Raw genomic sequence first — 27635 nt, 5'->3', positions numbered from 1 at the left:
TCAATACTTTTTTATTTTTGAAAAAAATTTAAATACTTCATGGCATGCTTCAAGAAGAAAAGAATTTTAACAAAAAAATAAAAAGAAAGAGAATATTGAATTACAAAGAAAATTCTTTACAAAGCTTAATGTATTCTCATGGAAAAAATTATAAATGAGAAAAAATTTATCCTATAGCTATGAAGATGTCAAAAAAGAATTTTTTTTCATATAAAGTTGGATAAAATATACCCAAAGATTGCCGAAAGCTCTCTTAATTAATGCTATTAAAAAGGAAAAAAATTACAAGTTCTCGTTCTTGTCGAGTTAATTCAGCGCATTTGTGTCCCAGCCATCAGTAATTGATTAATATGTCAGTTCCCGAACAACAAGACGAGATCCAGTGAGATCCAGGTCACTTCTCGACCTCCAAAACGAGATCCAGTAAGATCCAGGTCACTTCCAGAAACTCAAAACAAGATCCAGTAGGATCTAGGTAACTTGCCGACCCACAAAACGAGATCAAGTAAGATTAGGTCACCTCCAGACCCACAAAACTAGATCCAGTAAGATCCAGGTGACTTCCAGACCTACGAACGAACAAAGTGTATTATTAAGCTGCCTTTATGTAAACAAGTTCCAAAAATGCGCTAAAAAGAGAAATGGCAATTCTGGTTAATGACTTAACGCAAAAAAAGGAAACTTTAATTCATTTAATTATACATTTTTAATATTTTTTATTCCTTATTTATAAAAGGATGGTTCCACAAAAAGAAAAGAACAAGCTTCGAAATGTATAAGTTAAGTGAATTAGAATAGAGAATAGAGCTGGGTTTGCACAAATATGTACATCAAAAAAACAAAAAGAAAAATTTAATTTTTAGATACATAAAATCTGTTTCCAAATGAACGAAAATTGAAAGGTAATTTAAAAACATGAGTTATGATGGGGTTTGTTCAATATTGACGTTTAGGAAGAAAAGAGGCAATTTTGCTATCGACTCCTCTATTTGCTTCAGATATTGTATGAAAGTATTGAATACAAGTGTTGCACACAAGTGCTACAATTAAATGTAACTTCTATCACTCGTATGCAATACTTGTACACTTTTACGGTTAAGTGTATAAATTTAAGTTTCATACTTGCAGACTATGATACGACAATTGCATGCAAGTATTGCATACTTGTATGAAATCTGCGTATACTGTCTACAATGTGTGAATATTGGGGAATCTTAGAATTAGTCCAGGAACGTATGATTAAATGTGAATTTTAGGGTTGTGCAATTGCTTGCAAGTATTGTATACAAGTGATTAAAGTTAAATTTAATTTTTCAACTTGCATACAATACTTGCATTCAATAGTCGAAGTTTACAAGTATTGCATACAAGTACTTGAATTTATAGGTAATTGAAGCGCTTGTATACAATACTTGTATGCAATTATCAATTCCTACAGATTAAGCTTGACATTAGTAAATTCCTAAGCTGCAAAACAGCATACAAAAATCAAACAACTCAAATTCCAACCCAATAATATTGAACGTCATTATTGAACATCCTCAATATAAAAAAGAAGCATTTTTTCTCTTTAAAATGAAAAAAAAAGAAAAAAATATAATAAATGTTTTAATTAAGTGTATGCTACAAACATTTAAAAGTGATTGAAGAAAGAAAAATCAAATAAAAAAATGAAGAAAATTTCATTAAGCAAAATCAAAAACAAGCAAGCTTTTCCTCTTTTTCTTTTAATTTTCTTTTTAATTGTTGCCCATCTTATTGGATATCCTGTTGTGTGCTTCGTGACTGATTTGAAAAATACTTCAAGTTTAAATAGAATGCTACAAATCTTATTGAATTAAATGTTGACAGTAACTGTCTGAACAGCAAGGATTAGGTAAGTGTCATGAACTTTTTATTTGCAGTCTGTAAGTGCTGTACAGTCTATGTATTTCATGAATTCAGATACTTTTGCAAAGTATTCTACATAAATAACTTCCTACTACAGATTTGAAGATGCTGAGTTTAGGTCCAAAGGTACGTTGATTAAATAGTCTCTAGAATCATTTGAAACTATACCAGAGGGAGACAATTCAGTGAATTTCATTCATTGCTGTCAAAATCAGCCATAAATTGTCATTGTATTGTCAGCATGGAATCTGCATATTATTTCCACGTTTAAAGATCAACGCGGTGATGCAGCGATGTCTTAGTGGCTATGTTGTGGCACTAGGGGTAGTAAAGATTATCCAGAAATCAGAAGTATACCCGAACAGCACAACGTGTTTGCTAGGACACCACGGCTAGACGTGATGTTGCCCTAACACAATGGTGTGCAACATTTTATTTTTCGCTGCACACTTTGATGAAAAGACTCGATTAAAATCGCACACGGCATACTGTTCATGGAATTACGAAAAGCTTTTGGTGGCACACCGGTGTGACATGACACACAGGTTGCTCACCATTGTCATAACGGCACCGTGTCAACTGATACCGATCCAAATGTTGTTCGTCGCATTCTGTCATTTGGAACATCAAATTTTGTATGAACGGTTCATGACTTTTGTTGGCATCATCCACTTGTCTCTGCTATATATTGCTGCTGATTGTCAAGTTTTCCCATAAAAATTCTAATGCAGCTTTTAAATTCGAAATTGAACCCTGAACTGAACTCGTGAATCTTTTTAGATTTCTTTTAAAATTACATAAATACACCTTGACATTTAAATGTTCATATGAATGGAAATGCCAATTATTTTTTCTCCTTCCTAGAGCGTCTTTTCATTCTTTAATTCTCTTGAGAAATAAATTACGTAAGTGATAATGAACCTTGCACAAAAAAAAAAAAACATTTCCTTCATGGCATTAAGTAATCCATTTAGAAAGTCAATAGAATCATCAATCATAGTGCTTGTAGGCTATTATCCATTTAGGCCATTGACTAGGAATCTGTTGAATAAATTTTATGCCCGAACGGCACACTGTAAATAGAACTACCCTTTTAACTGCCATGTGACCAACATTTCATCCTGTGTCAATCGGACAATGAGGATCGTAAGTTAATTACCATAAGGCTAGTCAATTACTTCCTCTTTTTATTCATCAACCACCACCCACATAATCTAGATCGTAGGATGTCATCCGCATCAGTCTGATTTATGCTCTTGTGAGACAATAGAGGAGACAATTGAAGACTAAAGATAGAAAGGCACTCAAGCTGAGAATCTGAAACAAAAGGTAGTTCAGTTGTGACGAGACAATTGGGCTGTATGAGTATTTTACTAGATCCAGACATGAAGTTGCTGTGATGACAACATGCTGATTTTGTTCCATTTGCTTTTTGGTTTGGTTGGAAAAGCCATTTTTGCATCTTTTACCTGTAAACATAATTTTCGCATCTTTTTGATGTATTTTTTTTAAATTTTACAAAACAGTTAAATTTTTGCAAATTTTACAAAACCGTAAAAATTTTAAATTTTACAAGACCGTTAAAAATTCTTCAAAATTTACAAATGTGTCAAAAAGATTAAATTCAAATATTACAACCACTAAAATTTCACAAAGCCGTTAAAAAATTTCAAATTTTACAAAACCGTTAAAATTGTAAATAATTTAAATCAGTTAGAACTCATATTCTATCCTAAACACAAAATCAATTCACTGCTAAATCCCATAAATCATATCACAAACATGTCAATTCCTGTCATAAATTTGAGAAGAAAAAAGTCAATTTGATGCATTGTAAATGATAATGCCTTCAAAAATGTTTCCTTAAACTTTAAACATTTACGAAAATAGCTTCAACATTTAAGGCAAAATTTGTTTATTATTCTCATTATGTTAACAGCGATTCTCTCATAAAAAATCAACATTCTCATCAATCAACATTTTTTGGTGCTTATAATAAAATATTAATGACATTTATTGTTAAATTCTGTATCGTGTAGTAGGAATGAAAGCTTGTAGATCAAAACATTCTCGTATCCATATTTCCTTTACAACTTCTGCCTTAAAATTAGTTGGTAATTTTTTACCCTGCTTGGATATGATGTAGTGTGCCTTGTGTGGATTTTTCGTCACAATACCCAGCATATGCTTTATATTATCTCTCAATTTTATTTTGTCTGTTGCTGACAGATCCTCATTTAAATAAAATATTTTATCTTTAAATGCTTGACATTCAACAGTTGTAATATCAATGGAACTGACACTATCGTCATCCGAATAGACATCGGTTTCCATTTCATTCTTATTATTGTTAGTCACATCAATGTTTTGTGGTTGTTGTTGCTCATCCTTAAATCGATTTATATTGTAATCATCATCATTGTCTTGTTTGCTGTCCATTTTATCATCCTTAATATTATTTTTGTTTGTTTTGTCAACAATTGCCATGTCACTTTCAGAATCGGAATCAATTATAATTTTAGCATTATTTTTCTGTCCCCGACGGTCTACAATCAACATATCACCATCAGAATCATCCGATTGTTCCATTTTTTCATCTTTTATATCTGTTGTTGACTTCGGCTTGTGCCATTCACTAAGAATTTCATCTTCACTTTCCGGCTTGTTCTTTTCGGAATTATCCAAAGCAAATTTTCTCCATGAAATCTTTTTCTGCTCAATAAAGCAATTTTCAATCCATTTCTTCGAAATTATTTTGCCTTTTCCTCTCACTTGATTATATTTTGGAGTGTTGCTATAGGCACATCTGTAGAACATTTAAATTAAAAGTTAAATAGGATGAATTAATTGGTATAGAAATTATTAGGATCGTCGACAAATTAGGAAGGAAATATGCAAATAGTTTTTAAACTAATTAACATTCTATGTGTGTATGAATTTGCCGTAATTGGACTCTATAAGGATTATAAATTAGAGTTCAAAATTTAACGGTCAATTAGATTTTAAATTTCAAAACTGTATAAATGTTTGTATAATTTGAAACATTTGTATGGTTTTGAATTGGAGATTTGACTTAATCACAATTTTAATCTGGGGATTTAATTAAATCTCCGGATTAAATCCAACCAAACTGACCATGGACGTGCATCACATCGCAATAAAAAAAGCTAAAGATACGAATAAATTGTCACTTACATTAAATGTGTACAGTTATCATCCCAATCAGCTTTATATTTAGCACCCATATCCAATGCCTTCTGACGAATTATACCACGTTCTGGATTTTGATAACCACTTATTACGAAAGTAACGCCTTCCATGAGCTTATTAAAAGGTTTATACTTAATTTCCTTATCGGGCTTCTTTTGCGTTGTATTTTCATCTTTTAATTTATGCCTTTGAGGACTTAATACTGAAGGTCTTTTCCTATCATCATCGTCATTGAGAAATGATGAATATTTCGATGTTGATGGTGCTGATTTTGTTGGGGTAGGCTTCACTGGAAGTTTTTGAGTGGAATTTCTCAGTTCTTTATCTTTTTCAATTTTCTTTTGAAGTTTTTCATTCGGTTCATCATCACTGCTATCATAAAATAAACCTTTCGATCGATTACGGTCTTGTTTTATTTTAGCTGTTTTATCGTCATCATCAACCTTTCTACGTTTACTTTCCGACTCAAGTTTTTCCTTTAATTGCTCTTTAATCGAGAATTTTGAATCGGATTTTGGTGTTACTTTTGAGTTTGTTGACTGTGGATTATCCTTCTTATTCTTCCACTGTGCAAACGGAGACGTTTCTTCTTCGTCGTCGGAGTTTGAGTCACGGAACCTAAACTTGCCAATTTTTGTTGTGGCTTTTGGGACAACTTTTGGTGTTTTTTCTTCTCGGGGTTTTTGGATTGTTGGAATCTTTGACTTTATTGGTGAATCATCTTCATCAATTGGTGTTACTTCTTCATTTGTGTGGAGATTAATGAATGACAAGCCAAACTGCTTGTGATTATTGAAAGGCTGACTGCAAATTATTTTTATAAGATCCCATTGAGTGTCAGCAACTGCTGGATTAAACAGATCTCGTCCGAACATTCTCACTCCATTTGGATTCCTCTCATTCTTAGCATCAAAGATTGTCATTAAGCTTGTAGCTAGAATGATTTCCTGAAATGTTGGAGGAACTTTTAGCGAATTTCCTACTAAAATCTCTATTACTCCTGTGAATTCATTTCCAATGTCTATTTGTGTCAATTTGTAAGGCTTGTCAAGTTTGAGGATTACGAATACTGACTTTTCACCTGCTCTCTCGCATTTCCATTTCTTTGTGATTTTTGTTTCTATTAAGTTTTTCGCCGGAAAGTCCTGAAACATAATATGAAATTAATTAGATACTTAAATTATGTTAATTCAATGTAATTTGACTTACTGGATCCTCACTGCTGAAGCTGTGTAGTGTGACATTTGTAATTTGTGGCATATCCTTAGATTAATTAAGTTTAACAAGATTGTGAAATTTTTGTTTATTTTCAAAAATAAGGGGCAGTCAACTAAGAAATCGCGCTAAAAAATTAACGGTTTTTGCAAAATTCAAATAAAAGAGGGATAAAAACCTACAAAAAATTTTGTGAAATTATAAACAAAGTATCAAAAGCTAAATAAATATTGTTAATTATGGCAGATAAGAAGCAAAACGACAACAAGAATGAAAAGAAACGAAAGGAAAGTATTCTTGACTTGTCAAAATACCTTGAGAAGCAGATCCGTGTCAAGTTTGCCGGTAAGTTATTTACCGAATATTTCTTTCACGTTTTCTCATTAATTCAATTAAATTTAAGGCGGTCGTGAATGCTCAGGAGTATTGAAAGGTTTCGATCCACTGCTTAATTTGGTACTCGACAATACTACAGAATATTTGAGAGATGCAGGTAAGAAAAATATAAAATTTTGCGAAACATCCAGTCGATTGAAATCGTTTGTATTTTCTAGATGAGCCATACAAGTTTTCTGAAGACACCAGAAGTCTCGGTCTTGTCGTATGCAGAGGAACCTCCGTTGTATTGATCTGCCCGCAAGATGGAATGGAATCAATCTCAAATCCTTTCGTATCACAAGATTAAAATCAAGTTTAATTAACTTTATCTAAAAATTAAGTTATTAACATTCTTTATTGAGATAATTTTCATCTTATAAGGTAATAAATAAGTAAATAAGAAAATATTATTTTTCTCAAAATAAAGCTTTAATCTAATCCTAATTCATTACGTATCCAAGGATATTGCTTTGGACATTCGTTACAAGTCATTAAGTATCGGTCTTGTTGAAGGACCCTTGAATGTAATTTACAGCTGTTTGGATAACTACAAGTAACTTCATGAGGATCTAATTGCTTCGGTGGACATTTCCAAGGTTCAAAATTGTGTAGTTGATTTACAGGAGTTGGATTTTTCATCCACTCAATTGCTTGATTATTTGTGACAAAATAGACGTCTGGAAGCTTCTCCAGGAATTGTAAAAATTTAACAAATACATCCATATATTCAGGCTTTTTAAACCATCCAGAATGAAAGTATAAGCCCAAAGGTGCACGACTTGTTGAGTAATGTCTCTTAAAGTTGTGCATAAACATCCTATATACATCATCTCCATTTAAATTTGCTGGGCATTGATCAGCATACACGCAAGTACGTCCATCTTCAACTTCCAATTGATTCATTACCATTTCCCAAACACCTGGATAACTTCTCGATGGACAGTTATTATCTCCAAGACAATCATGTGGAATTTTATAGTCGAGTGTGTATGGCCATAATGGGATGTTTGTGAATGGTGCCACAATTGATGAATCATAAACGAAACCAAACTCTTTCATCATTAAAAACTGTCGATTCCATCCGACTTTTAAGAAAGGAACTCGAATTCCTCTAATCTCTTCCATTCTCACATTTGCGAATTTATTAATTATATTAGCCTGTCCAACAAACTCATCGAAATAGTCCTCAATCGTTGCATTATCTCTCCACCAAAATTCAGGTCCACGATGTGTGATTGAATGTAGTGCAATTTCATGATTCTGTTCCCATAGCTTCTGTATCTTTTGATAATCTGTGTACTGATGACTAATGAAGAAAGTTCCTCTTATTGGACATCCATTTGGATTCTTTCTTTTATTGGTGAATATTTTATCTTGGTACAGGTTCCAATTTTCCATATTAATTGAGTCATCGAAAGTCAAAATGATCATCTGGGGTGTATTAACAGGCTCGAGACCTCCTGGAATTTGTGTGGCATCTTTAGAGCAAAAGCAATCAGGAAGTTGACAGACTGACAAGTCACATTTATCAGCTGCATTTGGATCATTATTTGGATTACAATATCCTTCATCACTTCCATCAGGACAATCAATGCTGCCATCACAGAAATATTCATTTGGTAAGCATGTTCCATCACCACAACCTAATTGTGCATCATTTGCGCAGGGAGCATCATGTAAAAGGGGCTTTGGTGTTTTGCTCTCGGCAGTTACATCACAATTGTCTACATTTGCTTTGAAGTCACTGTATAGAATGAGAATATGAGGAAATAAATAAGAAGGCGTTGAAAATGCAATTGACATACCAAATTTGTCGTGTAACATCAAACAATAATCCCTCGCTGCAACGAAACTCAAATACCTCACCATCGAGACAAAGGAAATATTTTGAACATTCCGAGTATGACCACATTCTGCTAATTGCCCGATGTGGATTTCTAAGGAAAATAAAAAAAAAATAATGCAATTAACTGTGAATAGAAATGATAGACATTAACATGAAGGAATTGTCTTTCGTACCTATAAAAACGTCCATCATCTAAGCATTCAATTGTAGAGTCTCGAAGACTACGCTTAACTAGATTACTTGCGCTGACTGTTGGAATTGAAAGAGAGAATTTTTATGAGAAATGTCTCAGACATAAATTTTTTTGGTTTTTATCGTGTTATGATCAAAATAATAAGCCATAAAAGAGCAATGTGACTAGTGTCAGTTTTTGTGTCTCACGTTCCATGCCTTACTATCGCTTTACTAATGAAGTATTTAAGTAAATCACTATATTACAACATTTTTATTAACTTCCAGCAAGTCTTTTGATTCATTAAATGTTACTTTTATCTATAATTTATTATTTGATGATTGACGACAATGAACTTAACATGCGGTTTATCTATCCCATACGCATTTTTGCTTTACTCACTTAACGCTGTTTACATTTTTCAATGGAAATTTCTTTTTCTTTCTTAACAATGAAACTTGCTTCTATCCAACTTGATGCAATTCATTCGCAGAGTCTTTACGGAAATTATGAAATTTGCTGCGCGCTGCTGCATTTAACTCAGTTTTAAATTACTTATGTCAACTCAAATCTCTAACATTTTTTTCATGCTTTTTAAATGAAACTGCAAGTTTAATAGGAAACATGAATGCGTTTACGCATGCATTTTTGGCCCAAAAACCCTGTTTAATGACTGTATCATTTGAATGTAAAGCTTGTTATGGTGAATAATTTAATTGATTTCTTTATAGAGTTTTCTAGGTTGTTTTGAATACTTTAGACTGAAAGGTTACGTAAAAATACGTACGTATTTTGATTTTACGTACGTATTTTGACTTTACGTTCACAAAATACAAAGCTTTAAAACACAATTTCAATGCAATTATACTCGCAATAATTGAATATTTAAATTATTCAGCATTAATAAATTTTATGTGAATTTTTTCAGATGGGATTTCATTCAAATTTATTGAATTATCGAATCCATAAATTACATTCATCAATAGTTCCATGAAAAAGCTCACAAAACGATTTTCTTTCACGCATAAAATCATCATCATCATACATATTAACAACTTACAACCACATTATTCATACAATCTTGGTAACATATTCATAAATATTTCGCACAATCTCCATCAATACTTAACGCATCGTTGGAATAATTTAATGGCATTTTAAGCGAACAAAATTAATGCATACTCGACTTCTATTCAGTATTTTTTTGCAGCTTGCAGACGTTTTGTCTATTATTTTAATAATCTCAATGCATTTAGCGGAAAAAATTATTAACCGTAAAGAGACAGTAATAGAGAAAAGAATCAGAATAGAAAGTATCTAGTCGAACGAAAAAATTTTCTTATTCATTAAAGAATCTCTTCTGTTTGTACCGCGAAAAGGAAGCGTTTTTGCTCTAACAACATTGTTTGAGTTTACTGTAAATAAGTTACTTACATTATCTTTATTAAGATAAAATGTTAATGGACATAAAAATGAATAGGTCTCCAAAAAATAATTACGCATAGTATAAAGTTTTCACCTCGTGCTTTCTCGTTGAGTAATTGCTGCTTGTGACAAATTAAGCAATGATGGTTAGATTGTGAAATACTTCCCGAGCTGCAAGAGATTAATTGGATGTGAAAGATTTGAGATCTTTGAACTTGTTAAGTGAGGTTAGGTGACACGATATTTTAGCGGTTCTAAGGTGCTTAAATACTCAACCAATAAACATGAAAGCCTGTTGTTTTTCACATCAGAACGTCCAAGAGGCCAGGATGCAAATCTGGTATTAGGTTGGCGTGAAGACGGATGGACCTAACCTCAATTTGGCAAGTCGCTACATTTTCTCATAAAAGAGAGGGAAACAAGCATCCGGTCTGCTGCTTAACCACTCGATTGCACTAGATTCTTCTACTTAAGGCTCAAAAACTCATATGATTCAAATCTAGACATCATATGATTCAAAACACAACTCTTGACTTTTTGGACCTCGCGGCTATGAGACTTAAAGAAGTAAGATCTTGCATTAAGCTTTAAGTTCAATAAACTTAATCCACAATAATAAATTCATTGCTCCATTTTAAATTCATAGTAGCTACTTCAGGTACTTAATAATCAATTTCCTCAAAACCTTTGCCAATTTTATTCATCAGCTTCATTGAATACCGAATTAAATTATCATTGGAACTCATCAAAAGAAGCTTCGATTAAGATAGTATTGCACTTGGTATTGGCAATTGACAAATGCAAATTAAGGTCAGACGTGTTTACATATGTAAGAGAGGTCATGGATCACAATTGATCTGTACGCCCAGTAAATCTCGAAACATGCAAAACTTGTGTAGCTCGGTCCACAATCACAAGTGGCAATTTATATTTTTTTCATATAATGAAGAGCCGCTGACTTTTTTTTGTTTTTAGAAAATCGGATGAGAAAACTAATAAAGTAAGTTTCCTGACTGGCAGGCTTTTGAACTATCAAGAGCTGTTTTCTACAACAGTAAAAAAAAGTTTCTCTTAAATAGGAAGCATAAAAACTACTCAAAAGTCCACATTGTCATTGATATGCATCGAAATCAATTAGCAATAAGCTGTGCAGCGATTATCAAGCTATGGCACGCGATAGAATATTAATAAATATATATTGTTATGTGAAAAAATTATAAGCACAATGAACTGCATGTGCCTACAACATTCAATTTTTAATCTCTTAAATGTTTTCTTTTTTATTTACCAGCAGCAGTGAAAGTGAAATGTACGAAAATTCCCAGACAAATCAAACGGCCAATTTGATGTAAAACGACATAGTCGGAAGTTCTTCTTCGGTTGAGTTTCATGATTTTAAAGACCAAATTAGTTTCATCGATTTAGCACTTAATTCCGTCGTTTTCTATTCACTTGATGTTCTTTTGTCTCGTACACAATATGAGCTTTAGATGATGTATTGTCTGTTATCAATTAATCTTATGTTTCAATTAGTTTTAATCCTCAATTTGGTCACGTTTTTCCACTTTCTTTCTACACATTTATATGCTGCACAATAAAAAATAGAAAATTTCGCGACACAACACGGCAAAAAATATTTTATATCCACGCGACTATACGAGAGATGCTAACAGTGTCACGATGCAAGAAGCACTGAAAAGTAAATTTTATGTTTCAATTAAATTTATAGCATTTTTCCGTACTTACTTAAGTCTCTCATTTATTTGCTTGCCTTTTTCTTTTGCTTTAACTCAACATCTTAAGACATAAGCTTGCTGCCTAGCTGCAATTGAGATGTGAAGAGTTGAGAGAAGTAAAAATTTATCTCATGAGCATAATTAACAGCGTACTCAATTAATACAAGATGTTATTCAACATATGTAGTGTTGGACAGTGTATGTTTTTCAATGCCAATGTCATGTTTGTTGATTTTTAAAAGACATGCATGAATATCTATGAAGAGAGAGTATAATTGCCTGTTATCAATTACGTAAACATTGAGAGGATCACCGTGTCTTAATAACAATTATGTTGTAGATATTACGAGACTGGCGGGAATAATTAAATTTAATTTTTATATTTAAACACTGTTGCATGCACGTTGCTTGACATTTGAACTTTATTAGATGATGTGAAGGATTTTGAAATCAGCAACTTGATTGTGAAGATTTTGAACTCAGCAACTTGACTCTAAAGCTTTTAAACTTGACTGTAATTTTATTTTTAACTATGCAACTTGATATCAATTTTTTGAACTTAGCAACTTGATTGTAAAGCTTTTTTGATCTGGGCAACTTGATTATAAAACTTTTTTGAACTCAGCAACTTGATTGTAAATATTTTTAAACTCAGCAACTTGATTGTTAAGCTTTTGAACTTAGCAACTTGATTGTGAAGCTTTTTTGAACTCGGCAACTTGATTATAAATTTTTTTTTGGCTCAGCAACTTGATTGAAAAACTTTTGAACTTAGGAACTTGACCAAGTAAATTATTGAATTCAGTAATTTAATTGTAAAGCTTTTGAACTCAGCAACTTGATTAAGTAAATTTTTGAACCGGTCAACTTGATCGATTCAAAATCTTTAACGAATTCTTCCCACATCAAACAAGCAAGCGCTTTTGAGCATCTTCGAAAAGTCTTTACTCACTGTCGTTTGTTTTTGTTTCTTATTTCTCCTTGCTCGCAAGTGATTTTTCTATTAAGTTTTTGTTATTATCTTACTAATATGTTAAAACGCTTAGCACTGTCATTACCGAAGAAATTGTGCAATACACAAATCAGGAGGTCATCATATCGTTGTGTCGTTTCTGTAGATGAAATCGATGGCATTAGAAATATTGTTTTGGATGATCCAAAAACTAGAAATAGTTTGTCAATGTCGATGATGAATCAGTTGATTGAGGAAATCAAGAGAGATGATGATGATAAGGACTTGAGAGTCATTCTATTGCAGTCAACTGGACCAGTTTTCTCTGCTGGACATAACTTGAAGGAACTTTCACCTGACAAGAGTTACGAGGAGAAGAAAAGTGTTTTTGACAAGTGTCATGAACTGATCAAGTGTATTATTGACTCTCCAGTGCCTGTTGTATGTAAAGTTGATGGATTAGCTGCCGGTAAGTGGTTGATATTTTACAAAATTGCTCTTATTTTGATTGTATTTAATAGCCGCTGGATTACAATTGGTTGCCTCTTGTGACATTACTGTATGCAGTATAAGTAGCACATTTTCAACACCCGGAAGTTCTTTTGGCATCTTTTGTTCCACACCAGGAATAGCTTTAAGGTAAATTTCATGCAATAGATTAAATCAGTGCTTATCATAAAAGCTTATTACTTCCTCTAGAGTAATTCCTCGTATGAAATCAAGCTATATGCTTCTTACCGGTTTACCAATAACATCTGATGAAGCATTACGTGTAGGATTGGTAAGCAGTGTCGTCCCACGAGAAGAACTTAACGACGAAGCAGAAAAGATTTGCAATGCAATAAAATCAAAGTCACGTGCTGTTGTGACACTTGGAAAGAAATTTTATTATGAGCAACTTGGAATGGGATTAAATGAGGCATATAAAGCTGGATCAAAAATTATGGCTGATAATTTGGAACTGTATGATGGCAAAGAAGGAATCAAAAGCTTCATTGAAAAGAGAAAACCGGTTTGGAAAGATGAATGAATAATTTAATATAGATCTTTATAGAAATGATGATTGCATTTATTAATTGATTTTTAATGGATTTAAAAAGTTTTTTTTAATTGACTATAAACAGTAAACATATCAACAATGAAATATAATTGAAATAATTAATGCTATTTTTTATAACTATTGAAATATTTTCATCCAGATTTGGCTTTTCCGCGTCCTCTGTACATCGACATTGATTGTGGTCCCTTCATTATTCTCAGCATCATTTCCCAACATGTCTTTGCTGGTAGGAGGCTAAAATAGAAGATGAGAATTATTAGATTGCTGTGGTTGTGTATTCAGAGAGGCATTTGAAGGCATAGACGAATCCAGACATATTCCAGGAAGAGAATAAGGCTCAAAATAACAGATCCTGAATACTTAGGTTCCCGAAGTCTGGAAATTCCCAATACCTAGACCGACACTACTCGGGAAGTTGCGGTTTAGTATTGGGAACCCTTGCTGCATACGATTTTGATGTGCCTTCCGAATATGGAATGTTGGACCATATAATTACCATTTAAGAGGTAGCAGCATCCGCACTGATCCCGGTAATGTGCAATTCACTTCATTCTTCAACGTAGCATCTACAAGCTGATCAGCAACATATTTTGGCTCAAGCATAGGAAACAATCTTGGCTATAAGCAGACAAAACAATTAGTACTCATAATTCTTCAATATAATCCACATCCAACAAACCTTCACTCCAGAAAACATTCCCGTATTGATATAATATGGACACACAAGTGTCATTCCAATATATTCATGTCCATGATACTTCAATTCACTGTACAAACTCTCATGAAATCCAACAGTGGCAAATTTTGTCGCCGAATAGTCTGTACATGCGTATGTTCCCATTAAACCAGTTACGGAGCTTACTGTAACAATATGTCCACGCTTATCGGCAATCATGTCAGGAAGGAATGCTTTTGCAGTCTAAAAATGAGAAAAAAGGTGAGAGTAAATTTATGAGAACATAAAAAAGGTACACAGCTTCCTACCCAATAATGTGAGAGTATATTAACGGCATATGTTGACTCAATTGCTTTGTCTGGAAGATCCAAAAATGGACGACATGTTACAATACCAGCATTGTTGACCTTTAAATGGAGCACATTTAATTTGACATACATTAATTGTATACTGTAAAGTAGGAACTTACCAAAATATCGACCTTTCCAATTTCCTCTTTAACTTTTTTGGCAGCTTCATAAACCTTTTCCCTGTCAGAGATATCAACAATATATGAAGCACATTCAAAGCCTTCCGTTTTAAGGGCATCACATGTTGCGTTAATTGCTGTATAAAATATTACATGAGAATTTAATTAATTTTTGATATGATATGGGTTGTTGGTTACGGATCAGACTGAGAGCAAATGATAAGCATCCACAAGACATGATAATAATGTCAGTAAATAATCATGTGAAAGCATTTCATAACTGTTGATAAAATTCAATTAGCAGCTCTAATTTCTGCTGTATCAACAAATTTATTCGGTATTTTTAAGATCCATCGTAACGTGCTGTAGACTCATTAATGCAAACACACAATTTCTCATAGAAAATTGCGCAAATAAAATGGAAATTAGTGGAACCAGCATGCTCTAATGGAGAGCAGAAAGTTTATTCAAATTTATTTTCGTCTGCGTCTTTTGCAAAATTTGCATATATTTTTGTCACTTCTCGCGGGGAATGATGTCATTGAACTGAAACCTTGTGAATGAATTGGACATTTATGTAAAAGAGATGCCAATTTCTTCCTAATTCCATTCGTCTTTATTATGTTATCAAAAAGCTGTGAATATTTATTTGGCTAATTTATAAACAGTCGCGTGAGGTGTCAGAAGATGCAAGATTCCGATGGATATGAGGAATTTTAGCATAGACAAACAGACTTTTTTAAGAGTCAATGACCTTACTAAGATGAAATTGAAAGTGATTTATGGATTGAAAATCTGAAATATGCTTGGATTGACATGTTTGGTTTACATCGTTTATGCTGATTTTGAGCTAATCGAATTTGGATGTTGTGAATGTAGCGGATGTACTTGACTATCCATTCTTATCTTCATAACATAACAAATCATCAGATCCTCCTGATATGCTGCAAATCAAGCTATTTCAAGCAAATCAAAAACTTTCAAAACTAGTCCAAATCCTAACTCAAAGATTAGTGACCGGCAAGTCTCGGTTTCGGCATCGTGAACCATTTCCTAACATAGCATACTCATAACTTGATTCCAAAAACTTTTAATTCATATTTACCGAAACATTTAATTTCAAATGACAAATGTATGCTGCAATGCTAAACAAATATATGCTGCTCATATTTAAATTCGTTCACCAAACATGTGAAAATGACTAATTACAATGAAAACCAAATTAATAATTGAGGCTTTCCCTTTTATGATCGCGCGTTGTTAATGGCATGGTGTGAATATGATTAACATAATTTGATCTTTTTTTATTTATATAGACATAAAGCGTCATAGTTGAATTTCAAGGTATTTAAGGAAGTAAACAATCCTTCAAAAGCTTCTTTTGGACATTTATGGTCGTGACTTATTATTGACAGTGAATTGAAGTTTTTGGTCATCTGCACCTAAATTCTGTGAATCTAAAGATCAAGATTTGGTTGGCACTGGACATCGCTACGACTCCATGTCAACGGCAAGACGTGAAATTGCCCTGTTGGCACGTGAAATTGCCCTGTTGGCACTTTCACGTCTGATTTCGATCGTAAATACAGTTAATCTTGAGATTGAAACTCAAATGCTCAAGACTTCTCAAATATACTATCTCAATGCTAAATTCGACAATTCAGCCACTGATACAAAGAACAGAAGTTCATATCTATAATCAAACTTTCATTTCACACTCGTTTTATTCCATTAATTTCTCTTCTAATTTGTCTTAATTAGTATAATCCATAGATCCGTAAAATTAATTTATTACCTTCTCGATTCACGTCCCAAATGACAGCTTTTGCTTTAAGTTTAGCGAAATTCAATGCAATAAGTCTTCCAACTCCACCGCCTCCTCCAGTTATAAGCACAACTTGTCCTGTAACATCCTGAAAAGATAAGATTGTGATTTACTTGTTATTAGCTGTGGAATAAGTTTTATGGCTTTAAACATGATTTAATAAGCAAGTTTAAAGCTAATTTCTAAAAATTGAGCTTGACTATAAGTTTGATTCAAAGCAAATTTTAATGGTATAGCTGTTGAAGATTGTAGATATGAATACATTGTATGTCTGTTGACTAAATTGATGTTTGACTCAATACATCGATGTTTGAGAAAGTGAGTTTTCCTGTTTCAAGTTAGGGTCGTTCTTAAATTACGCATCGCTTATTAGGAAGGAACGGAGGTTCCAAATTCACTACGGAGGACACATATTAAGCAGATAATTATGTTACAAAGAATTACAACGAGTCTAATCATTCTATTCCTAGCATTACGTCATTTCCAAACGTCCCCTTGCCTCTAATTGCTTTTGCATCAACATCTTATAAATATTTAGGTTTAATTTAATTCTTTATTGCACAAATTACTTCAAACATTACATTCAAATGTCAATCACAAAAGAAACATTCATAATTTATGTCACAGAAAAGCTATTGATTGTTTTTGATCAGGCTTATTAAGTCATTAAAATTTTCTACACATTTTAAATAAAATTGAAAAAAGACAATTCAAGTTACAATGTTTAATAATCGATAACCGAGCAATTTCATGAACGTTGCTGTAAAAAGATTTTCACAAGGCGTTTCCCAAATATGTACAGAAAGTGTCACGTCTCATGAGGAAATTATTTAAAAGCATCATCTTTATGTGTTTGTGGTCCGAGAAGTACATGGTTGAGATTGTTCTTGATTTTGGAGCTTGTCAAAGATGGTGAATGTGGAATATTTGCAGTCTAAGGCTGGATTTAGCCTAACACCAGTATGTGCCAACCCCACCTTCAAGGAGCTCTCGTTTTATGGTCTGCGTATGCCTATCGAGCCTTTAGGCCTTAAGGTTTAATCTTATAATTATGAGATTCAACAGTAAAATAAGTTTTACGCAGAGGAGGCAAGAGGAATGTTGGCCGAATCAATAACTACAACTTGACCAGAACTTGTGACATCCAACCAGAGCTCGGATTTTATACAAAACAGACGACCAAATATCATACCAACTCGACTCGAATTTATACGAAGATCCAGTCGACTTCAAGCTAGTCCATAAAGAATAACTCAACCTTCCCAAAAATCCACATGTATATGCGACTCGGGACTTCCACCTCAAATACATCTACTGAATCATTCATGAATATTTTTAAACTTAACTCATAATATTATGTGTGAAATATCCATAACGGACGTTATTTCTGGAGATAAACCAAAACCAATGTTATTGAGAATTGAATTGTAAGTAAATTTACTTTGATTACAAACAAATATTTAAATATTTATGAGACATTGGATACACGAGACCTAAATTTACGTTGACTTATTTTTCACTTGTGGACTTTAAAGTTTTTTAACGTATTTTTAAGTAATTTACGCATCTAAAATCTGTCAATATTTTGACATAATTTTTGTTTCTAATGATGAGGCATGGCTGATGTGCGAAAAAAGCCAATTGAGTAAATGATCATGATTGATATGTCAAATAATCACTTTTAAAGGAAATGCCGTCTTTATTTTGAGTCATCAGCATACAAAAACAATGCTTGATGCTCTTACTAAGCATCTTCAGCCCAACTTGATTTCCATTAAAAAAGCGTGGAAAGTTCAAGTCTGTTCGTCTCATTTCCATTATGCTCTTTGACAGACAAAAAACATCTTTAATAATACGGAAATAAATTCATGCTCTGATGTGCCACCAAACTCTATCTGTATGTAAATTTATGGACATAAACATATTTATGGATGAAATTCCATTATTATATCATTGTACATTCTTTTGTTATTTCTCATATTTGGGTGTATTTATCGAATCTTCGATAACAATAAATGTTACAATTTTGAAGAAAAGACATTGGTTGAGGTTAGTCGACTAAACTGGAAACAAAATCCCTTCATAATTAAGATTTATATTTTATTGCTTTTTGATTAAAAATACATTTATATATGTTGAGTCACGAGAAGAGATTATGATCAGAAAAGAGGTTGAAATCATAATTTATTGGTTGTAAAAAAATTTAAAATTTTATGCTGATTGTGGATTTTCCATAATAACTTTTAAATCTATGAAATTTGAATTTTAAACCGTTAAAATTGAATTAAAAGCCGATAAATTTGTAAAATTTGAATTTGAAACCGGTAAATTTGTAGAATTTAAATTAAAAAATGGCAAATTTGTAGAATTTGAACTAAAAAACTTGAAAATTGAAGAATTTAAATCAAAAGTCGTTAATTTTGTAGTTTGAAACCGTTAAATTTGACAGCTCAACATCTTAAATTAAACGATTCACAGCAACCTTAAACTTCATTTTCAGTCAATTAAATCTTTATTTCAATACGTGTGGGCTACTTATAAATCGTTCATCAGTCCATTGACCTATTTTCACTTAAATTTTATTCATGTCTGTTCACATAAACTTAAATTCCAAAATTTAAATACAAATGAAATAAATTCCTTAAAATTTAAAGGCTCGATAATTTTACGCATCAAATAAAACAGTCGAGATTTATTCAAAATTTGAAATATGATCATCGATTACCTGATCCAATAAAATACGTCAACAATTAATTTTTAATGACTTCCTTAAAAGCCTTTAAATTTCGATGTTGATAATCGATTTCAAAACAGTAAAATTTTACGACAAACACGCAAAATTTTACGCACTGACAATAAAATTATTGAAAAATTTCAGACATTTCATATTCTGACCTAATAACACAGACAACATTGTAATATTGTTAATGCTAAATAGGTTGTGGTAGCCGTAGTGAAATATGATGAGTCTGTTGAAGATCATATTGCGGTGAATCATACAAAAGTCTATCTGTTAATTATTGTATTTAATGATTTCAGTTCCAGCAAAGCTCAATTGGGTCAATGAGAAATGACATCAAACATCGACACAGTATGGTACTGTGTGCCATTGATACGGAGCAGATATTATACTTTGCCATGCCATTTGAACCATTCTACCTTACCAGTGGTGTGTCTACACCGTACCAATCCATACCACCACCAGAGAAATCGGTTCCAAATCCCAAAACTCTGCTTCAGTAACGTACGATTTGAAAATCCCTTCCCTATACAGACGTCATTTACAATTAATTAAAAAGCTGTGAAAGGCAAAAAAATTAATATTGAAAGTAATGTGCGGCAAGTACACAATAGCAAATTCTATGCCTAACTAATTAAAAATGACTTTTTACGATACTTTTGTGTTAAATTGACTGCTGTCTCACCTTGTGAATGAAATGTAATTTACTACTTTTTACAGCAGCCAATCTTTTTTCAATTTCGCACAAATGGTGATGAATGGATGACTTGAAATTCGCATCAATCTCGTGCGAAGTTCGCCGCAGGCTTTACTTTTTTTGAGCAATTCATTCGATTGTTATCATATTTCAATCATGTTATATGCTTTCAAATGAAACATGTATGGTGTGGAATTTGGAAATTGTGTTGATGAAAGAGATTGTTTACTCGTCATCATTTACTTGCTGTTGTTTTGAGCGAATGTGCTGGATTGATCTGTCAACTGCTAGATAAGCGGTTGATATGTGAGATTTCTTTTGATTCTACCTGATTCTACTATAATCTGGTGTTAGAATAGTCAAAAAATCCTATTTAACCTAGAATTAATGTAATAACCTAACATTCAAACCTTCAGACCAACAAAAGCCATACTGCAATCTCCAATTTAGGTCAGAAAACAATCAATGCAGTCGTAATTATCAACAAACTTGCAAAAACTCAGCTATTAATCTTCCAATCGCAACCACAATCAAAAGATTGATTATCGAAAATTCCCCAACTATCTCTAACCTCATTGTCCTCGTCCTCATCTCAAATTAAGCAATATTTTCGCCACAAAAAGCGTATCCATGGATGTAAACAATCTCATATATGAACAAAGTGAGAGTAGAAAACTTTACATTTCATTTATGGAATTAAAAAGATCATAAACAGCAAAGAAAAATATTTGCCACAATAAGTTCCATTCATACTGTTAATATGCTTGATTGTTGAGCTTATGAAACTTATTACTTTGTATTGGATAGAAAAAAGTTACTTTTTTTTGCAAAAAAATAATAAAACACCATCATTATGAAGAATGAGAGCCATAAAGTAGGCGTGAAGACATATAATGTGTGTTAATGCTTTCATTTGTAGTCAAAATTAGTCATCCGTATGTTTTGGTTAGGCAAATAATCCACCATGATGTGCATTTTTAAGCATTGTCAAAGATATGAAATTTGTAAGTGTATCACTTGGTGGAACCGAGTTGCACATTTTAAGTTTGTTTGTGGAATGCTTTTAGGTTTTGGCGACCTTCACTGGGTTACATGGAAACTTTGTTTGTGGATTTTATGGCAATCAGAGTGTCAACTTTGAGTTTAAATGTTTAAAATTTTACAAAGGATCGTTAAATTTCAAAATAAGATTTTCCGTTAAATTGAAATTCATAATCTAACGGTAGATCAAAATTCAAAATTTAAATCAAAAATCTAACGGCAAATTTTAATTCAAATTATAAAACATCAAAATCACCAAGATTCCTTCACTTGTCACTCAAATTGCACATTTATCTCACCATCCATTGATTGCTCGGACCACAAAATAATTTAATTCATAAAAAAACACCATGAGATGTAGGACAATAGACAATATATTCTGCGGTCAGGTGTAATTCATCACTACAGTTGATGGAAAAGCTCTAAAAATGCGCATTTTGAATAGTTAAATAAAGTAATTAGATGCTTTTTGTGAGACATTGTCATGAATACTGATTACCTAATATTATGCCAAAGTCAAGCATATTCAACAACAGTCTTCCGTATGTAGATTTGTGTGACAAAGTCGACAATAATCGAAATAGTAAAGTCGTCAATACGGAAAATAAAGATTTCTATTAAGCATTACACGACGAACCCTTTTTTAGGTTCATTTTACAAAAAATTGTTTACTCTAGATGAACATTGAATGAATTGATCGTAAATCACATATTTGGACAATCAGATAATAAGTAAAATATTATCATGATCTTTTATTTATTTTTATTATTTATGAAGCCTCAATTCATCATCGTCATATTCATCGATAGCTTCTGCATCTTCTAGGTTTCACAACATGATATGGGAAAAGACATAAACATCAAAATAGTTTTAAGCTAATCGTGACGAATACAAATTGAATTTTATACTGATCATAATCTTCATATGCTGTTGTGTCACGGGAAAGTCTTGTGGTAAGCATTGTCGTTTTTATATCTGTTAACAAATTTGTCAAAACATGATACGTGTTGAAAATTTGACATGATGAGATTTTGTTATTCGTGTGATATCTGAGCAGAGTGGAATTTAGGGTGTCGAACCATATATAGCCGAATCTGCCAATGCGAGAGTAAGGCTTTGGTGGCAAAATGATCAGATATTCTGGTTCGACAATCTGTTGTGAGTACTCAGGTTCGATTCTCATCAAAAATCGATTTCCCAAAAATAAACTTTTTGTTAATATGACAAGGATTCGAACGGATAGAATATTGAATAGCTTGGTATTCTGCTTAAAGACTTAGCTCTTTTGTGAACAATTGTAGTAAATACATGCACAAGCCCATGCCTGGAATATTATGTCTTCTGAAGTTTGATGTCACAGTTGATACATTTTTTAAACATTTTTACAATTTTCGCAATAAAAATGTCTACATTAATATTACATCAAGTTGAAGCAAAGACAATTTATAGTAACACATGTAATAATTTGTTTTGACAAGCTTGTTTTAACAATTCGTTACAAGAAATAGAGCTCCGGAAGACGTATGTTGTTGAAAAGGATGAAAATCAGACTCAGGTCTGCTTGATTTTAGCTCCTAGTCTGATTCAAAGAAATTCGTCCTCGGATCAGAATCACGTCGCCCTAATGCCATGCTTTCAGTCTTTTATACGCCATGTGCTTTCCGGGATTAGTGCAGTATTATGCATATCTTATCATAATACCAGTATATCATATAATTTAGAGATCAACAATGTATTTGAATCATGTGCAACCATTTCATTGAATAACTACATATTCAGCAATTAAAAAACATTTTCTTAAACTGGTATAATTTTCTCATTATGATCTAATTTCTATTAACTTTCTGTGCTATTCATACATAAAGTAGATCATTCATGTCTTAATGAAAGTTTAAGAAAAAGTGAGTCGAAATTGGTAAATAGATTGACCGGAAGAACTTATCTATTGACCATGTGCGTCAAATTATTTGTTCAAGTCACGTATTCATCATATCTGAAGAGTTTTATAATGAATTTGTTTAGTTTTAAACACCTTTAAGTCTTTAGGTCAGTGGTGGGTAATCTATGTGCCACGGCATACTAGTTTGTCATCAAAAATGTTTGAAAATGTCATGAACCGTAAGTCATATGCGGTTTCAGTCGCCGTGAATAAAAAATGATTACCCACCACTGTCTTTGGGTTATTTTAATCTCGTGATCCTTAAATTGCCAATTAACAAATTCATGCTGCTTAATTTAAATTGCGAATCTTAAAACTAGGTTAACTAAAAAATCTAGAATTTAATTAGCAAAATCAATTAAATCTGTTAAATAATTAACCAATCAACGCAATTAGGCAGTTAAGATGTCATAAAATATCACGCATGTTTTGGATATTACGCAAAATCATGGAAACGCACATAATTATGATAAATTAATAAAAATATAATTTATTGTCAAATTCGCATAATTTTTATTTTATGTTTTCATCAAAAATTTCTGATAATCTGAAGCGATAGTTAATGTAAATGATTTAACAATAAATGCATGAGATTTATGACTTTTTGACTATGTTCTCAGTTAGCAGTCGTAAAATTATAGTTTTTCTCTACGGTATTCATGCTGAATAGGTTTTACTGCAATTTAATATCCGTTAGACACGTGCAAAGTCATGATGACTCGAAGAGACAAGGAAGATGCTGATGATTATAAAATTTAGAATGCTCAATTACATTGATTTGCTATACTCATGTATACGCTCATTAAGGTGAGTGTGACTCGAGTTTGTTAAAGAGATTTTGATGACATTATATACGATTGATGCAGCAGTAGCAGTGGTGTAGTGGTTAGAGTATCGGCCAATCTATCATAACGACCTGGGTTCAATTCCAGTGATAGTCTAGTTTAATTCAAGTGCTATTTCGCTGTTCTAGTCACGTTTGGAGCCTTCGCATCTAACTGGTAATACGGCCACATAACGTAGTCCTAGTGAACAGGTTGAGCAGTTCGTGTATTGATCAATTAGACTAACACAATTCCACTCCTATATACCTCCGGGTTCAATGCATTTTAAAGAGTCTCAAGTGATTAAATTTGCTTAATTCAGGTTATTAATCTTGTTTATTTTTAAATCGCAACAACTTAATCTCCGTACACTTATATGAACAAGTGCTGCAATGAGATGCGAGCACTGAAAGAAATCGATGCCGAAATAATATTTTGACAAATTGGTTTCATAAAGAAAAAATTGCAAACTTATTGAACAAGTTGAAAGCTGTTAAATGAAGAAATTTCTTCTCTTATTTGAAGACTCTGTTGACAAATCACCTTTTTTTTGGACATGGATGAGTGGAAACAAAAAGCTAAGTGAATATTGTAGTAAGTGTCATAAAACAATGAATTTATTTTTGCAGATGAAATTCCCCCCGGCAAAAGTTCAAAAACTTTGATATTTATTTAAGTAAATGAAATTATATAGACATAAAGTCATCAATGATCAATGAATGAATGTGCTTGATTTTCTTCTCTATTCAATATAATTACACTATAGGTATGTCAATCAACACATGAGATGGAATAAATGATATTTTTTTGACATTCAGGAGTGAGGCACCTGTTATATATGCTTGTTACACATTGTTCTTGATTATTCAAATCAGTTTTTTTTTGTTTGCAAATTTAATGAATCAGTGAACCCCAAACAATTTTGTGTGCTTAACGACGCAGTAATGGCGTAAATATGTTCTCGATACTTAGGCTTGAGTGTTAAGTCGTCGTACTTTTTCATGGACGTTTAAGATTGTCAAAATTATTATTTTTTTGAAAAGAATAAGAATCTTTCTTAATATAATTTTAAACAGCAAATGCAATATTGACAGTGGTGTCGCCAATACCCCTTTGTGGAACGTTTATGATCAGGTGGTTGGGGAACTAAACTAAATTCTATAATTTCTTTTCTGAAGATTCAAGTTTGATTCTCAACAGAAATAAATCATTAAGCATTGAGTCAAGGGCTTATCCAAAGAGAGAAGGGATGGGGTGGGGACTGGGGTTGACAGCTTTTGCCTATGCAATATCTAGAAAAAGCAATCTCAACCCAAATTTTTACTGTAGTCACCAAAATTCCCATTCAATCCAGTTGCATCCAATTTTCACTTCTGCCCAAAAATTGGTATTAACCGCATTAAAATAATTTTAAATATTAATGATGATACCTTTAAACAATAATGAATAAAATATTATTTTCTTCTGCTTTAATGCAGTGTATATATTATTAAGTTCCATATGAGTAGACCGAAAATTATCAAAATCCATCAATGAAAGTTGTAAAGTAGCACATGAAATAAATTTAAGTTTCTGGATTATTAGCGTCAATTTATTTTGTTAATTTGCAATTTTTTTGTTGATCATCAATTATTTGGATATTTAAAAATTTAAAAACTAGTCTCATTTAATTAAATTGGATTAAATTTTAGGGTTTTTAAGAGCTTACATGCAGGGCTTTTTAAATCACACTACGACATTGTCACCGTTTTTGAGACAAAATTCTACTTAATTCTTTAAAATTCAAAGCTTAACTAAAACATACAATAAATCTATTGTATTTAAATTCTTAAAACATAATTAGAATTTATAAACTATCAATGAAGAGCTGCTGAGTTTACTAATCAATATTCAAAAATAATTCTAAGAACTTTTTTTAAAACAATGATACTCAGTTTTCAGCATGAATACCAATATTATGTTAATTCACAACTTAAAATTCTGGATTTTAATTTTGTTTGATAACAAAAAATTCTCACAATCACGTGGATCTACTTCAAGTATTCTTACACCACGATACCCGATCAACACAATTTACACTAATGGAATAAATGCTAAGAATCAATTAACAGTCACTAACGGTACAGCAATTTAATAATAGCAGTGTCTATTCATTTATAATCAACATTCACTAATCCAATTTGAACTTATTTGTTCCAAATATGCATACGAATTGACATCAGAGCTCGAAGTCCACTCGGATTTTGTATGAAAACTCAACTCAAGTCGACTCGACTTCGAACACTGACTGACACTAAAGCAGTGATACCACAAATTGTGCTGATCGGGACACTTTACTATTTATCCACAAATCAAACATCAAACCCACTTGACAATTACACCAAGTACCTCAATAACAACAAGAATCCTTCATTACCTTCTTTGTTCTCAGCCGATCCGGCAACAGCGTCAAGAAGATTGTTTCCAATAGAAAATAGAACGATTTGACTGTACACACAAGAATATCCAATAACAGTGTGTAAATATACTCAAGTGGATTTTCATAGATTAAACCAGGCACCATTTTATCTTTTCTTCACTTTTCTTCGTTTCTTCTTCTTTTTTATAAAATTTTCTCTTTATTTAAATTTGATTAACACGAAAAATCACTGGAAGTTTCACTCAAAGATCAAACAAATTTGTGACTTTTTTCTATTTCACTGCATTTACATTTATTTATTTTTTGTTGCTAATTTGTACATTCACTTTAATTTCAATGAGGTTGAGGCACAACAAATTTCCAAATAGAAATGAAAGAATTTCTAATTCTTTGAACATTGAACACAAAACTGAAAAAAAAATTAAAGAAACCGTTAAGTTTTCAACTAGCGCAGACGACGATAACTGTAAGACTGAAAGCATAACATAGAGCTAGATATCGAAGTAATGTACAAGAGGAAAAAGCAAAGAGAAGTCAGTGGCGTTGTTTGAATGATGAATTAAAGCTTTAAAGCATTGAGTCTCGCCTCTGTAAACTCATTTGTACTGTTCATTGCTTACTTCACATGTCGATAATGTTGAGAAAGGTAGAGAGAATTGAGCATAAAAGAGTAAAAATTGATTTGAATCAACACGTGGATGGGAGTAATGGTAATGAATCATCATCGTAAATACTTTTGTTGCACAAAGTTGCAGTAGCAACAGGGAAGAGTTTTGTTATGACTATATTGATGTATTGCCTTATTGCATGGTCAAATGTCGCAAATTTAAGCATTATGTTAAAGGAAAAGAGAAATTTATGATTATTTAAGCTGCAATTATCTTCGCTTTTATTGTGCATTTGCAATATTATCAGTCATTACTGCATAATGTGCAGTTTAATGGACTTAGTTTTACTGCATTTTGAATGGCATACTTAATTAAGGTTATGTTGCACTCAGTAAGCTTAAATTCATATCCCGAATAGCACAAGCTCCTGTGCAAGTCTGCTTGTTGATCCAAAATCCTTCACCAGACCGATGTTACTTCATGGTGCTGAATGGATTTAAACCGAATAAGAGG

At 32.3% G+C, this 27635-nt stretch overlaps 5 protein-coding genes across 5 annotated transcripts; 2 read left to right on the top strand and 3 right to left on the bottom strand.

Moving 5' to 3' along the window:
* Positions 1–3793: 3793 nt before the first annotated feature.
* XRCC1 (DNA repair protein XRCC1) lies at positions 3794–6435 on the bottom strand. The gene is made up of 3 exons (XM_070649261.1): positions 6310–6435; positions 5086–6245; positions 3794–4696 (listed from the first exon to the last, which is right to left on the bottom strand). The coding sequence occupies exons 1-3, from the start codon at positions 6358–6360 to the stop codon at positions 3910–3912; spliced, it is 1998 nt and encodes a 665-aa protein (XP_070505362.1). The 5' UTR covers positions 6361–6435; the 3' UTR covers positions 3794–3909.
* Positions 6436–6488: 53 nt separating this feature from the next.
* Positions 6489–7126, top strand: LSm7 (U6 snRNA-associated Sm-like protein LSm7). The gene is made up of 3 exons (XM_070649270.1): positions 6489–6660; positions 6719–6808; positions 6870–7126. The coding sequence occupies exons 1-3, from the start codon at positions 6555–6557 to the stop codon at positions 6998–7000; spliced, it is 327 nt and encodes a 108-aa protein (XP_070505371.1). The 5' UTR covers positions 6489–6554; the 3' UTR covers positions 7001–7126.
* On the bottom strand, positions 7123–11585 carry ChLD3 (Chitin and LDLR binding deacetylase 3). Its single transcript, XM_070649268.1, has 4 exons — positions 11425–11585; positions 8713–8788; positions 8499–8630; positions 7123–8437 (listed from the first exon to the last, which is right to left on the bottom strand). Exons 1-4 carry the CDS (start codon positions 11525–11527, stop codon positions 7123–7125), a joined length of 1626 nt encoding a protein of 541 aa, XP_070505369.1. The 5' UTR covers positions 11528–11585.
* Positions 11586–12844: 1259 nt separating this feature from the next.
* LOC139097432 (enoyl-CoA hydratase domain-containing protein 3, mitochondrial) lies at positions 12845–13991 on the top strand. The gene is made up of 3 exons (XM_070649260.1): positions 12845–13293; positions 13346–13463; positions 13524–13991. The coding sequence occupies exons 1-3, from the start codon at positions 12903–12905 to the stop codon at positions 13852–13854; spliced, it is 840 nt and encodes a 279-aa protein (XP_070505361.1). The 5' UTR covers positions 12845–12902; the 3' UTR covers positions 13855–13991.
* On the bottom strand, positions 13878–26965 carry LOC139097431 (epidermal retinol dehydrogenase 2). The gene is made up of 7 exons (XM_070649259.1): positions 26512–26965; positions 16825–16942; positions 15030–15166; positions 14869–14967; positions 14564–14803; positions 14381–14502; positions 13878–14118 (listed from the first exon to the last, which is right to left on the bottom strand). Exons 1-7 carry the CDS (start codon positions 26656–26658, stop codon positions 14016–14018), a joined length of 966 nt encoding a protein of 321 aa, XP_070505360.1. The 5' UTR covers positions 26659–26965; the 3' UTR covers positions 13878–14015.
* Between the last annotated feature and the right edge of the window lie 670 nt (positions 26966–27635).

This window comes from Chironomus tepperi, unplaced genomic scaffold, assembly GCF_022539635.2.
Source record: "Chironomus tepperi strain 1889 unplaced genomic scaffold, CSIRO-AGI_Ctep_v1 contig_422, whole genome shotgun sequence".
NCBI classification, from domain to species: Eukaryota; Metazoa; Arthropoda; class Insecta; order Diptera; family Chironomidae; genus Chironomus; species Chironomus tepperi.
This window is presented reverse-complemented; position numbering and strand designations above follow the sequence as displayed.

Excerpts from the sequence above, each read along its gene's own strand:
- LOC139097432 (XM_070649260.1), top strand. The coding sequence starts at position 12,903 with ATGTTAAAACGCTTAGCACTGTCATTACCGAAGAAATTGTGCAATACA. Across the intron at positions 13,294-13,345 it reads AGTTGATGGATTAGCTGCCG|CCGCTGGATTACAATTGGTT; the intron begins GTAAGTGGTTGA and ends TGTATTTAATAG. Across the intron at positions 13,464-13,523 it reads ACACCAGGAATAGCTTTAAG|AGTAATTCCTCGTATGAAAT; the intron begins GTAAATTTCATG and ends TACTTCCTCTAG.
- LOC139097431 (XM_070649259.1), bottom strand. The coding sequence starts at position 26,658 with ATGGTGCCTGGTTTAATCTATGAAAATCCACTTGAGTATATTTACACA. Across the intron at positions 16,943-26,511 it reads ATCGGCTGAGAACAAAGAAG|GATGTTACAGGACAAGTTGT; the intron begins GTAATGAAGGAT and ends TTATCTTTTCAG. Across the intron at positions 14,503-14,563 it reads GAATGTTTTCTGGAGTGAAG|CCAAGATTGTTTCCTATGCT; the intron begins GTTTGTTGGATG and ends GTCTGCTTATAG.
- XRCC1 (XM_070649261.1), bottom strand. The coding sequence starts at position 6,360 with ATGCCACAAATTACAAATGTCACACTACACAGCTTCAGCAGTGAGGAT. Across the intron at positions 6,246-6,309 it reads GCTTCAGCAGTGAGGATCCA|GACTTTCCGGCGAAAAACTT; the intron begins GTAAGTCAAATT and ends ATTATGTTTCAG. Across the intron at positions 4,697-5,085 it reads GATAACTGTACACATTTAAT|ATGTGCCTATAGCAACACTC; the intron begins GTAAGTGACAAT and ends AATGTTCTACAG.
- ChLD3 (XM_070649268.1), bottom strand. The coding sequence starts at position 11,527 with ATGAAACTCAACCGAAGAAGAACTTCCGACTATGTCGTTTTACATCAA. Across the intron at positions 8,789-11,424 it reads TTTCACTTTCACTGCTGCTG|TCAGCGCAAGTAATCTAGTT; the intron begins GTAAATAAAAAA and ends CAATTCCAACAG. Across the intron at positions 8,438-8,498 it reads GATGTTACACGACAAATTTG|TGACTTCAAAGCAAATGTAG; the intron begins GTATGTCAATTG and ends CATTCTATACAG.
- LSm7 (XM_070649270.1), top strand. The coding sequence starts at position 6,555 with ATGGCAGATAAGAAGCAAAACGACAACAAGAATGAAAAGAAACGAAAG. Across the intron at positions 6,661-6,718 it reads GATCCGTGTCAAGTTTGCCG|GCGGTCGTGAATGCTCAGGA; the intron begins GTAAGTTATTTA and ends ATTAAATTTAAG. Across the intron at positions 6,809-6,869 it reads AGAATATTTGAGAGATGCAG|ATGAGCCATACAAGTTTTCT; the intron begins GTAAGAAAAATA and ends TGTATTTTCTAG.